This window comes from Ursus arctos, unplaced genomic scaffold (genome assembly GCF_023065955.2).
Source record: "Ursus arctos isolate Adak ecotype North America unplaced genomic scaffold, UrsArc2.0 scaffold_21, whole genome shotgun sequence".
In the NCBI taxonomy this organism is placed as follows: Eukaryota; Metazoa; Chordata; class Mammalia; order Carnivora; family Ursidae; genus Ursus; species Ursus arctos.
Window position 1 is genome coordinate 13,438,845 of NW_026622886.1, and position 13,526 is coordinate 13,452,370.

General features: G+C 42.4%; 1 protein-coding gene across 20 annotated transcripts in view; it reads right to left on the reverse strand.

Moving 5' to 3' along the window:
* MYBPC1 (myosin binding protein C1) overlaps positions 1–13,526 on the reverse strand; it is an 83,829-nt gene that overhangs the window by 63,360 nt on the left and 6,943 nt on the right. For all 20 annotated transcript variants that reach the window (XM_048218199.2, XM_048218201.2, XM_048218209.2 and 17 more), the window contains exons 2-3: positions 3,468–3,572; positions 1,241–1,282 (exon numbers count right to left, since the gene is read on the reverse strand). In XM_048218199.2, the coding sequence (XP_048074156.1) occupies positions 1,241–1,282; positions 3,468–3,572 (147 nt within the window). The remainder of the gene's footprint in view (positions 1–1,240; positions 1,283–3,467; positions 3,573–13,526) is intronic.

The following is a 13,526-nucleotide window of genomic DNA, read 5'->3' on the forward strand; positions in this document are numbered from 1 at the left end:
TCAGCCAGGATGTCTAAACATCCTTGAACCCATCTCATGGAAGGAGTTCTAGGAGTTTGCACTGTCTGCATTCCATAAGCAAATAACCTTCAGATTGTAGCCCACATGGCCAGGATTAGTAATCATGTTACTATCCATGGGAGCCAATGAAGGTCAAGGACAAAGTGAGTGCACTAACATTATGTGTTCATTTATGAGAGTGTAAGTTCAAGTTGGCTGAAGAAAAGAGGTCTTGTGTACTGAAAGAAAGAAAAAGGTATTTTTCTAACCTATAGGAGACAATAATGTCATAGGAATTAGGTAATTAAATATGACGTAGTAAGAACAAAGAGATACTTAGCATGATTTTGAGTAGCATCCAAAACAAAGGGAAACATCTTATTGCAGTCAGGAAATAATTGGTTATTCCAAAATTTAACCTAGCTGATTCAATTCACAAATAAAATACGAACACTTAAAAATAACAATACAAACACATAAGCAGAATTGTCAAATCTACCTCTGTGAAAACTTTCTTTTGTGGACGAGTAATGCTCCTTAGCTTAGAACAGTTGGTCAGTAATGTCAATGACTTCCTCCATGGGGAAACAAAGGAATGAATATTTCATGGATCTACAGCAGTACATGATAAAGATTATTCATTTTCTCAGACTGGAATATCTCCATATAAAGTAAAAATAGAATAATATTATAGTGATAAATGAGTTTCCAATTCAATAAGGAGCAACATGATGTGTGCTTAAGGTTGTACTGTCAATATGTACACACCATTATATAAGTCTATGTAAATACATAGTGCTACGAAATGAGACGCTAGCCTTCAAAATTACTAGTGAAACCTGGAACCGTTCACACAGTAACACAGAAACAGGTCGTTTTTTAAAAAATTATGTGTAATTCAAATAACTTCCCAAATTGGCATCATCCCCAAAAGACCAGACACCTCTTTTCCTTCCTATGCACGTAACTTGTAAACTACCAATTAATTTGTCAGCATCTCAACAAATGCTTGTGATATTTTTATCATCGTTGTTTTTCTATTGGAAATGTTTATCATGAAAACGGATCCGTTCATTATGCTGATTGGTCATGCAGATAAGACGCAAAAGAAGAACTCTAAACCACGCTGATGAAAGGTAATGCAGAGACGTTCTATGGGACCACCATGACAATCATTACTGACCTCTCTCTGCTTCTAATTTTGTTGAATTCAGCCTCATCTTCCCTTCCTCCAACTCACCTTTTGCTGGTGTAGTTCCGGCGTCCTTCTCTTTTTTCAGTTCTGTGTGGAAAGTACAACCACATTTTTAAAAGTGTCTTAAAGAAAGCATTTTATTGTGTGATGAGCTATGGGTGGAGGGTGGGAGAGAAGAAATGAATGACAACGGAAGAGATCATAAATGATGTTACATGTTTATTTATTATGCTATACAGGAGTTATGAAGTTGGGAATGATCATGTAGAATCACATTAAACTTTTAATAAAAGCAATGAATAAATCTGATCACTTTGGAAAAAGTGTATGTAGAAACGTGCGGTAGAGACTTTGTTAAAATATACTTAGCTATGCTGGGACTACGTTGAACATGCCGGTGGAAGTTGAATATAAAATATGGGTCACTTCATTTTAGACCCCAAAAGGGACTGACTTTTTAAGGGAGCTTGACCCGTGTAATGATTCCCATTGTTTGGACTTCCCGATAATATTATAGTAATGAGTCAGGGTATAAAATCTGTAATTGTACAGTAGTTTCAAGGAAAATATTTTGGTGCACGTACTAATCTTCTAGGTTGAGTTGAGTAGCAATAAACGCAACCCGAGAACAGTAACATCCAAGTTCATCAGCTGAGACAGACCATCTAGCTTGCTTCTCTCTGCCCAGAATCATGTTAACTTAGATACTTGCAAATGGTATCTGACTTGTGATATAGAAGGAAATAATAGTTTTAAGCATGAATTCTCTCTCTTTCTTGGATTGGTGAACAGAGATCTGAATCTCACTTAACTAATAACTATTTTAGCAGAGTTCGGGAGCAGACTTGTTTTAGCCACAGTAGGTCAGTATTATACCATGAATATGAAATAGGCCTATGGCATACTAAGGGAAACTTGAGAGTGGCCCAGGGACAGCAACTGATCTGAAGAACAGAAGGGAAAGGTTATGTCTATAATGGCCTGCAGGTTCTCGGTGTACTCAATATTGTCAAAAATAAATTGGTATGTGCAAAGGGAAAACATACCAAAGAAGAACATCCTAAGAAGAATGTCACACATCTATACTGGCTAAAAGAAAACTTAACCGAGCATGTCCCTGTTTGAACTCACATGGCACTGAGCCTCGTTCCTTCATTTTGACACGTAGCAATATTCTTCTATACTGTGTAAGGGATTTGAGCGTGTACGTCTAGTATTCTCAGCTGCACAAAGGGGGTCCTGTGAACAGATTTCTCCAAGTGCCCTCCTGAAACTGACCTCCAGAATGGAAGAGCTTCATCATCACCTCATAAATGTCTGTGCAAAAAGATCACCAGCAACTGAGGCTGGCAGTTTCTGCTTTCACCTAGACTGTGGTCTACAGTGACCTCTCACCCCTTTCCTTCACACCATATTGGCCATTCAAGAAACCTGCATTAAATCACAGGCGGCCTCGTGAGGCTCTCCTAGTATTGCCCTGTGTTTCAATATGGTGGTTGTATTATCCTGGGGTGTTCTCCAAGCTGTATTTTATCTTCTACTTGGTTGTCAGCAAACAGAATCCAGGGAAATGTTTTCTGCTTAGAGTTCCAACCCTGTTCTCTTGCTTAGGTCTGTGTGAACGCAAAAGCGGGCTCCGCCTGTTGTGTGAAGTAGTAATGCCCACTGTCGCTGAGCGGTCCCCTGTCCCATCGAGGAGTTCCCTGCGACTCTTTACTCCTTGTTTTTTTGTTGCCACTTGGAGGACAACAGGGTACTAAGAACTGGAGGAGTGGTGCCTCAGAAGGCCCCAAAGGGTCCTGGGAACTGTGTCTCCAGGTGCTTGCTGGTGACATAATGTGCTCAAGTGGGCAGGGGGCGGCTTGTCTTCCAGGACTGAGCTGGAATGCGTTCCCTACTCTCACCAGAAAGATGTGGGCTTTGTCTGCCTTTGCTCTGTGTGAAAACGTGTTGCAAATCCCTCATCCCCTTGGAGGCTCAGGCTCTACAACAATAAAACACGGGCACAGCACCAACTTTGGCATCGCTAGAAGGGGTTCCTAAGTGTATGACATGCCATCCAAATCAGTTAACATGAGAGGGCTATATAAACACAATGCATTATTATGATTACTACTACCGTTATTACTATTATAAACTTAGGACGAGTGTGGTCATCCCACTTCTCCACAGGAGTTAGGTTAACACTCACAGCTTCAGGGGCATCCAGATCATGCTGGGATGGACGTTCTGTATTTGCGGCCCAAACACGTGAAGCTGTGTTTTTACTCACCTGGAGCTGGGGCTGGAGCTGGGGCTGGAGCTGGAGCTGGGGCTGGGGCTGGAGCTGGGGCTGGGGCTGGAGCTGGGGCTGGGGCTGGGGCAGACACTTCATTTTCTAGAAATGAAAAGAATAATGGAAGAGTTAGTCTCACTTCTCACAGACAAACGCTATTCTGCGTTTTAACACTGCACTCAACTCCAGGCGGCCAACTCACCTGTACTGACAAGAGGGATGGAGCAGGAAAAGCATCAACCTACGGCCAAGACACACTGCCTTTTGGTGTATGGTGTGAGGTGAGGATCGAAATGGGATTCTATAGATTTCCATGGTATACTGATAGACAGAGCACAGGTAAAATGGGGATCTGGGGTGTCCTTGCCAATTAGTTATCCCCTCAGGCGGCAGGGTTTTAATGGCACTGAACCTGTTTTCCTTTTCTGGAAAAGTGGACATGACACCTATCCCAAATGCATAGGTTGCAAAGAGGATGAAGTGAGACACAATGAGTGGCATGCGTGTCCCTTACGGACTGAAGTCCTCACGTCCTGTAGAGCCTAAGGTGAGGGTGGTGCCGGGTAAGCGAGAGCCCGCTTTCCCCAGAGAGCGAGGACATGGCAGCATCTTTGACATCATCCTGCCCATGAGACATACTTCCCGAATGCTGATGAGACACTCGGGCTCTGCAGAGTTTCCTTTTATCTGGAGGCAAACCACTGCTCATTGGGAAACGGAATCAACCCCTCTCCCGGTCATTTCTGGGAGTGCACATACCTGGAGTAGATTTCTTTCTTTCCTTTTTAAAAACATTTTATTTTCTATTTATTTATTTGAGAGAGAGCAAGAGCGCAAGGGTGAGGGGAGGGGCAGAGGGAGAAGGAGAGAGGGAATCTCCAGCAGGCTCCATGCCCAGCACAGAGCCCGACCTAGGGCTCCATGTCAGGACCCTGAGATCATGACCTGAGCCGAAATCAAGAGTTGGAAACTTAACCGACGGAACCACCCAGACACCCCGTGGAGGAGATTTCTACCTACACTTATCCAAATTTTTGACAGCTTTCATTTTGAGGTTTACACCTGGCTTTGAATATCCAGAATTATGGAGCAGTCTGGCAGTGAACTCTATGAAAGAAACTTCTATTAAAGAATATACTATGTCCAAGCAGCTAAAGGCATATCCCATGACCAAAAGGCATGGAATTTCCCCCGTTGAATCCCCACGGATTCCCTGAACTGGGAATTAGTGCCATGTGCGTGAATCAGCTTCTCCTACTCCAGGGCAGGAAGTGGCAGTTAATGAAGGTAATCTCTTTTAAACTTATTTTCTGCTTGATAAATAAATATCAAAGAAACGCTTTCGTATTACAAGCACATGTGGGATCCCAGGAGCTTTGTCTTTGTCCAGATCCAGGATTTTCTACTTATTTTCCCTACAACTGGCTCTTTCCAAGCAAAGAGGAAAATAGCTCTCAACAAACAGTTTAGCCCAAAGGTCATCACTGTGTGTAGTCTAGGCAGGCTGGAATGAACATAGAAGGAAGAATGGACTGCACCCCAAATGAAATCAAGAAAGGAGCAACGCAGGGCTGTCAGGATGCCGCAATGTCTCCTTCCATCACTAATTTTTGTGTGTGTGCTGGGTATAAACTCCAAATTAAAAAAAAAACAAAAACAAAAACACCGAAACCCTATTTTCATTCAGATAACCATTACTACTTACTGAAGAGTGAGAAAACTATAAAACCAAAGGAGAGAAAACATATAACCTTATGGCAGAAGGTAACATGGCAGGGTGCAATGTAGTTTGAAGATGCGGTGAAACAAATGTCCCTTGGATGGCATCGAGGGAAATGCTTTAGTTTCTTCACCACGTCATGGAAAGGATCCATAGTGCCAGCGTCAACCAGAAGACAAAACCCTCGGCCAAAGCATTTTATTTTCGGAGATCTGAGTGCAGAAATGGAAATCTAATGTTGACCCCTTGGCTTTGGGTGAGTTGTTACAGCACACGGATATCAGAATACAGAGAGCAAGAAGCCAGCTTCTTTGGCATACTATCTTTTGGACAGGGTCCTTGTTGCCTAATGCCCGAGGACCTCTTCCTGGCTTTCCCCGCAGACAAGTTTCTCTGCCCTCCAGCCTCTTTTTCCCACAGCTGCAAGGATTACTTAATGCCACAACTGTGTTTCATCCTGTTATTCTACCAGAGAGGGTCTCTGTTATCTATTTGGTTAGGTCTATGCTCTTTCGGTTTGCATTCAAAGCCATTGCCAGTGGGCACTTCCTCCTTCCCTCCCCTGAGCGCACCCCGGGGGGCCCCCTTTGTTTTACAGCTGTTTCTCTTTTCCACTTCTGACCTTTCCACCACTGAGAAGAGCCATTAGCTTCTCCCCAACAGACCTTTTGTTCATCCTCTGCATGTGTTTGTGTCAGGTAGACCTCAGTTGGAATCCGACTCTACACCTAATTAGTTGTGTAATCTGGGCAATTCCTCAATCTCTGTCAGCCTTGGTGTCCTCATCTGTGAGATAACAACAAGGTGCTAAGCTAGGTAAAGTGTAAGCACAGTTCCTGCATGTAATAGAGCTCTATAATTTACAGCAATAACTACTACTGTTATTTTGTCAGTCTTGGTCTATCTTTTTGTTATTTCTCTGAGGATTCCCAAAGCTAATTTTCCCTTCTGTTCCCTTCCCTTATTCTCTTGGCATTCTGGACCACATGATAATATACTCTTTATTCACTAATTATTCTAAAATTATTTTCCATTTGTCTCAGTGTATCTTTATTTCTTTTCCCTCCCAACTGAACAAGGACAGGGATCTTTCATTTCCTTTCTTATCTCCCTAATACTTAATTTTGTTGTTGGAAACACATTAAATGCATAGTGAATTGATAAAAAAGAATTCAAAGGGCTTCATTGGTGATAGTGACTATCACATTGGCCATGCTTTCTCAGCATCTATGTAAACAAAAGCCCATTTTTGTAAGGGACACTGTGGTTACTTAAAATCCCATTTTTGGGGGCGCCTGGGTGGCACAACGGTTAAGCGTCTGCCTTCGGCTCAGGGCGTGATCCTGGCGTTATGGGATCGAGCCCCACATCAGGCTCCTCCGCTATGAGCCTGCTTCTTCCTCTCCCACTCCCTCTGCTTGTGTTCCTTCTCTTGCTGGCTGTCTCTATCTCTGTCGAATAAATAAATAAAATCTTAAAAAAAAAATAAAATAAAATCCCAGTTTTGGAAGTAAGGCCAGGGGTGAAATCTAATCAAATAAATAAAAGAGAATATTTTGGGTACCAAAACCATAAATGTGTTCTGTATGTGAATTTTCCATTTCCATTGTGTTTGTAGCCCCAGCTTTCTATGTAAAAGCCCCAAAATCAAAACTAAACAAGAATTTAAAGGGCTTAGCTCAACTTCCAACAAATCCACAGAACTTCAATCATTAACAGTCAGCTGTATTATAGTCAGAACTACAGAAATATTATAGGATATTAATGCTGATATTTTCAGAATGTTTGCAGGAAGCAGAAGTAGGAAAATGCATGCCTGCCTAGTATGGAGGCAGAGCCAGAACTCTTCCTTCTTAAAAATCATAGAAACCTTGTTACTTTATAGCCAGTGGAGGAATAAATAGGTAACAACTACTTATACGCACCCATTGCATGAAGGATGCAGTGTGTTACTGTGTTAGTTCTCATCATCCTTAGTACTCTCTGAAATCAGTGCTTTAATTATCTGCATTTTGCAGATGGGAAGTGAGGCCCTTCGAGGTCTCACAGCCCATGAAAGGGTGAAGCCAGGCTCAGGCTCTGCCTGACTCGGAATCTGGGCTTTGCCACATGGGGCTGCACTTCCCTTCTCAGCTTTCATACTCCATTTTTCCTGGTGAATTGGTTGGTCTTACTGCCATGGCCACATAACCTCCTGTGGATGTTGTCCCATCTGTAGGAGTGGAATGTGCCTCAAGTTCCTCTTCTATGCAGTGGAAATAATAGCATAATCTATCTTAAGAGTTGTTGGCAGAAACAGATGAATTCCTTTGGAAGCAGGGATGTGGTAGACACCATATACACTTTATTCTCTTTTTATGGTTATCATCATTATGGTCATAATTTTACTCTGACACACCTGTGAGAACAACATTCCTGTCTTTCCACACATGGCACTCGCTAGGGATTTGCCTTATTTCTAGGTCTGTGGCTGCATCATGTTAGAACATGGTTGGAATCGGGGTGGGGGCCGAGGAAGTGGAGGAGGTAGGCCCCTTGCTCTCCTACTGTAAAATGGAGGTAAGGATTGAGTTTTGATGAAATTTACATATACGGCAGAGTCTGTACAATGTAGATAAATTGACCAATCAGTAAATCCTGGTACAACAGAAAGGATAAAAAGATGAACTCTCAATAGTTTTCAAGGCATTTGAAATAAAGAATTCCAGCTGTCCTCAACCTGGAGAAATGGGGAACCTGGAGTGGTAAAGTCCAAGCATGAAAGGAATTAGACTGAAAATGCACAATTGCAGGTCTGTCTCAGGACCCCAAGGCATTTCCTTTTGCCTTAAAGGAACTGTTCGTGCATCTCTCTTACTCCAAGGCATCTTTTGTAGCTGACAGTTTCGGCCAGGCCCAGCTTCGCCCACACCTCTAAGAACCATTTGCATGTTCCCCTGATTCATTAGCTGCCTCTGTAACAATGATTCATTCACAGCGACTTCCACAGTACCCACTGAATGAGTACCGTAGGAAGAAGGACCTAGCAGCCAGAATTCATTGAGCATAAATCCATCATAAATCTCACAAGAGTGAGCATTTATAAGATGAGATGCCTGTGTTTAAGAAGCTCACAGGTTGGGGTGCCTGGCTCGCTCAGTCAGTGGGGCATGCAACTCTTGATCTTGGGGTTGAGAGTTCAAACCCCACGTTGGGTGTAGAGATTACTTAACATTTTTTTAATTAAAAAAAAGAAGAAACTCACAATTAAATTAACTGCTCTTTCTTTTTTTTTTTTTTTTTTTAAAGATTTTATTTATTTACTTGACAGAGAAAGAGACAGCCAGCGAGAGAGGGAACACAAGCAGGGGGAGTGGGAGAGGAAGAAGCAGGCTCCTAGCGGAAGAGCCTGATGTGGGGCTCGATCCCAGCACTCTGGGATCACGCCCTGAGCCGAAGGCAGACACTTAACCGCTGTGCCACCCAGGCGCCCCTTAACTGCTCTTTCTATCAAGTTAGTTACCAAACCAGGTGGCTTTGCACTCTCAAAACATTTGAGACTCACAACATCCACAGTTCATCCAGTGCTTCTGAAATTGCTGCGCACCCATGAATCACCCAGGGATTTGTTCAAGTGCAGAGTCTGATTCTGGGGGTCTGTGGCAGGATTCAAGTCTCTGCATTTCTAACAGGCTCCCAGGTGATACTGATGCTGCCAGTCCACACCCCGCACTTTGAGTAAGTAGGCTCGGACTATGCCCTAAATATCACCCATTCCTGTCCCATTTCAAATGCGATTGTGAATGATAAAGGGTTTACAGTACATGGGGACTTCTCTCCGATCACAAGCTTCTTGAGGACAAGGCCTGTCTCCTCCTCCTTTTCAAATTCTGCACAGCAGGTGTTCTATAAATATAGTTGACTGGCAGGCTGTTCCTACCAGCACAAAAGCCCCTTCTCCTCGCTGCCAAGAAATCAAGAACCATCCGCTGGCACTCCAAGGGCAGCTTTCTTCATCTGCGTTACCCGCAGGGAACACTATGTCTCCCATTGGCGACCCTTCTGCCGGCTGAATGTTGCGAGGCACTCGCCCCACCCCATCATTTCTTACCAAGGGCAGGAGAGCAAATAGGCTAGAGTTTTGGCCCTCGTTGCAGACACAACCCTTGCCTTTCTAAGGAATTCCCCTTTTCAAATCTGGGCTGCATTTCTTAGCAAATAACACTCAATCAGCCACGCCAACTCCACTGTCGACTAGCTCAGCCCTGTCCAAACTCTCAGGAGGCACCTGGCCTTGGGAAGCTCCCTCCATCTTTAGATTTAGAGCAAAAGGTTATTTATTGAAGGGAGGTCCTGCTATGCTTCTGCTTATTCAAAAACCCAAAGGCAACTTTTGCAGGACTTTTCTGCCAGATGAATGAAGTCAGATTTTTATGTCCCTCTTTCATCCTCCGCCATGGTCTTGATTAGGAAACACACAGACAGGATGGATTAAAGTATATATAAGTTGCTGCTTTAAACTTCTTAATAAAAGGAAGAAACTCAGAAACCCAGAAAATAATAAGCCCAAGGAAATATTTTTATGGACAACATTAAAACTAACTAGATTCTGAACGAGCAACTAAAGCTACCTCTTTCCTCCATAGGCAAGGACGGCTGTTCTTTGATCCTTTCTAGTTCACAGATATAGACTTTCTCTCCCTCTGCAACCCTGAAACACGTTCAAAGGGCTTGATCTATTTATGGTGGATTTTTCCTATGACCACCTACTGTAAAAAGCACAGGTATGCCGCCAATGGCATGCCTGCACCGTGAGTGCCAGGCCGTTCTAACTGACGGGCGCTGGTGGCAGCTAGTAAACACAGCCCATATGTGGCCTCGGGGCTGGGCTGGAAGACCAGGAACCCAGTAACTCCATAGATGGTTTGGCTTTCTCTGATGCAGTCCATTCCTATTTTCCACGATCAAGGGTTCCATGGTCAGTAAATTGGAGGGGGAAAAAAGATCTTCAGTTTTAGGGGGTATTAATTAACCTGCCTCTCTGTATGCGTCTCCACACCAAAATGATATAAACCTCCCAGCTCTCTCCTTCCCATGGGCTCACAGGCTCATCTAATACATTGTTTGACTGACTTAAAAATATTTTATGGGCCCTCAGGTGCAATGTAATTTAGGCTTTTGCTAGCACGGATATGGATATGTTGTATAGGCATGGAAAAGACAGGAAGAACATGCAATAACGGTTGTTATCACTGAGCAGTAGGTTTATAGGTCATTTTTGTGGCTTTCTTTTTGTCTCTTTTTTGGGATGAAAGAAGTGTGCTAAAACCATGCTTTGGTAATTTGGTGTGCAGAAGACTGTTATGTTATTCCTAACTATTATTTATTCTCAAAGTTGCACTGTTGGTTTGAAATAAACTACGTGAATGTTTTATATATTGTAAACATTGTGGTGGATGAAGCTGTATCTGGGCAACCCCCGGTTTTGTTACTTTTGGGAGCATAGCATAATTATGTTTCTTCTTAGGTTAAATGGGCTAAACACTGTCTGGCATATCCCCTGTTGATAGTGGGGTTTGGCACTGTGTACATGTTGCAGCCTAGACCTCATATGCCCAGCACAATGGAAACTGCTTTAATATTATTTGCATGGAGGTGTTAATAATGCTTAGAGAAGTTTTGGTTATATGAATTATAAGCGTCACCAAAAATATCAGCAAACACAATGACAATGCATTTGTACTGGTCATATTCCTTATGCAATGGAATCTAGATTTTGGACATAAATGAATGTTTAATGTAACATTTTCACAGTTATATCCTTAATTTGTCCCCTATTCTATTCATTATAGGCTGTGGGCATGGATATCTTATGCCCTGGGGTTTAGGGAATTAGACATTTTTTAGAGGCAATTCTTTACTGATTTATAATAGTGATTCCTAAAGTATGGTCTGGGACCCTCTAGAGCTCAGTTGTAATTTCTAATATAGTAAATATTGACTGATCTAATGTGTGTAAACAAACGCATTTTAGTTTCTCAATAATTGTTAAGTGCCAATGTATCTGAGACCAAAAAGTTTGAGAAACATTTAAAATTTGTGGTAAATCTTCCTAAAAAATTATTTTGAGTCTGTGTGCTTAAAAAAAAAAAACTCACGTCATATGCCTCATTTAGGAAAAATCTGTAGCCTTGATTACTAGAATGAGTGAAGCAGTCAAAATAAAAATCATCAACTGATTTGGTGGGCTGAAATGTAACTTATTTTCCTTCGTGTACAGTACTAGAGACAAAAGGGCAATATTGTTTAGTACCACGTCCCCTACTCAGAATTCAGCTATCTAGCAACCTCACTTGTCCAGATAACAGCTGCTGACCAGTCAATTTAGAAGGGTCTCCAAAATGCAAAATGGATTTGTCTCAAGCTCCTCAAGCCTTGTGCACTCAGAGGGCAAGTGCTTCACTCACAAGAGAGCCCACTGGGGTCCTCAGCAAGCCTGGGAACTGGGACTAAGGTGAGGCAGGTGGGTGTGGGGGGGGCTAGATTTAAGGAGGCACTGACTCACAGGTGCCAATCCAGCACTTGCAGGACCCTGAGAGTGAGCGCCTCCTTAAACAGGATGCCACAGGTGCCCCATGTTCACTCCACAGTGCAGCCCCACTCAGGGGGATTAAAGACCTGGCCCTGGGTCCACAGCAAACAACAAAGAAAAGAGAGGACAGCTTCACATACTGACTGACAAGAATAATAAAAGAAGACAGCGGGCTTGTAGCAAGGCATGAAACAAGAGAGGTATGAAAAACTGGACACAAATTCAAAATACAAGTAATATGAGCCCATTTAATACAAAAGCAAAATAATTTGGGCTCTTAGGATATCACGTGGTACACTGACTGACATTTATAATTTAAGACATAGTAGAGTTACATGCAACTGTCCTTTGTTTTTAAATGCAAGGAGTAATAGGTTATATTTTCGGTATGTTTCTATCCGAATTGGTTGAAATAATAAGGTTCAAGAGCAAAATAAACTCTTAGATATCCAAGGAAACCAGCTGTTTCAGAATGCTTCAGTCAATTAAGTCCATATTCATTTACTGTGGCTAAATATTGCCAGACCGTATTCTAATGTTCTGAAGAGAGGAAGTCTAATTGTGCATCAAGTATGCAAATTTTCAATGACTCATTATTCAGTTTGATGGAATTTCCCTGAACCCACAGGATTTTTTCCCCCTCCTAGTCAAAGTGTTCTTATGTCTTTCTAATTACACGTTTCAACTTCCAGATGTCATTCCACACAGGAAGAGGATTAAAATATAGTTAGTATTGAATAGCAACAGATAGCTTCTCACTATTAACAGGGGCTGGATTAAAATGAGGTCTTTTGCTAAGATCTGATGAGCTGTCTCTTTTGTATTATCCCTGCCATATTTTAAATTAAGAATCAAACAGGGGTCAGAGTGGCATAGATGGGGGTGGTGGTATAGGAAAATCTTTACTCAAATTGAAAAAGTTTAAACATTTAGCACAGGCCACAAGGAAATTATTGCAAAAGTGATTCAAATTGTTAACAATTTCCCCTTTTAGTCCCTTATTATGCCTCTCCTGGGGGTCTGTACCTGGGCAGACCATCACCACAATCACACCACTCTTATGTGGTTATGTGGTTATCAGATAAATCCCCCAAAGGCCTTGTCCCAAGGCATTGCTGGGCCTCACATTGGGTGACTTTTTAAAAATAGAGGAAGGACAGGCCTGCTGCCAGGTGGGGTCATAAAAATAAAATTCCACAGCAGTAAACACAGTGGCACTCAATCAATCATACCCATATGTGGTCATGGAGATTTCTTTATGTGGATATCCCAGAAATATTCAGACCTGAGGAAGAGCCCACCTGCTAAAAGCACCCCTGGTGGGGAGAGAAATCTTAATGTTCCACAAACCCAAGCCTTTCGACCTTTGGGGGTGGATATAGTTACATGTTCAACTGTGCAGGGTGACTCTTTCATCTAAGTGGGAAAGGCCACGCTCCCACAATGCAACAGTGAAGAAACAACTGGTTATCTTCATCTGTTTAACAACTGGAGACCCCAACTGGACATGGCATAGTTCAGTGGGAATACAACAGAGGCTCTGGGATACAGACCTCTTATTTGATCTGGGCTTCTGTGGGTGAAAGCTAAGATGATTCACGAGTAAGAAAGGGAAATACTCGTGGTGGTGGTGATGATGGCTAGGATAATAGCAGCAACTGTTTGGGAATGTATTCTAAATATTGACAATATTTATTAAATAAATATTAAGGAGAGGAGCAGGCGTGGTTAGGGACCTTACAGTGGTTGTTACGGGTTGGTGGAA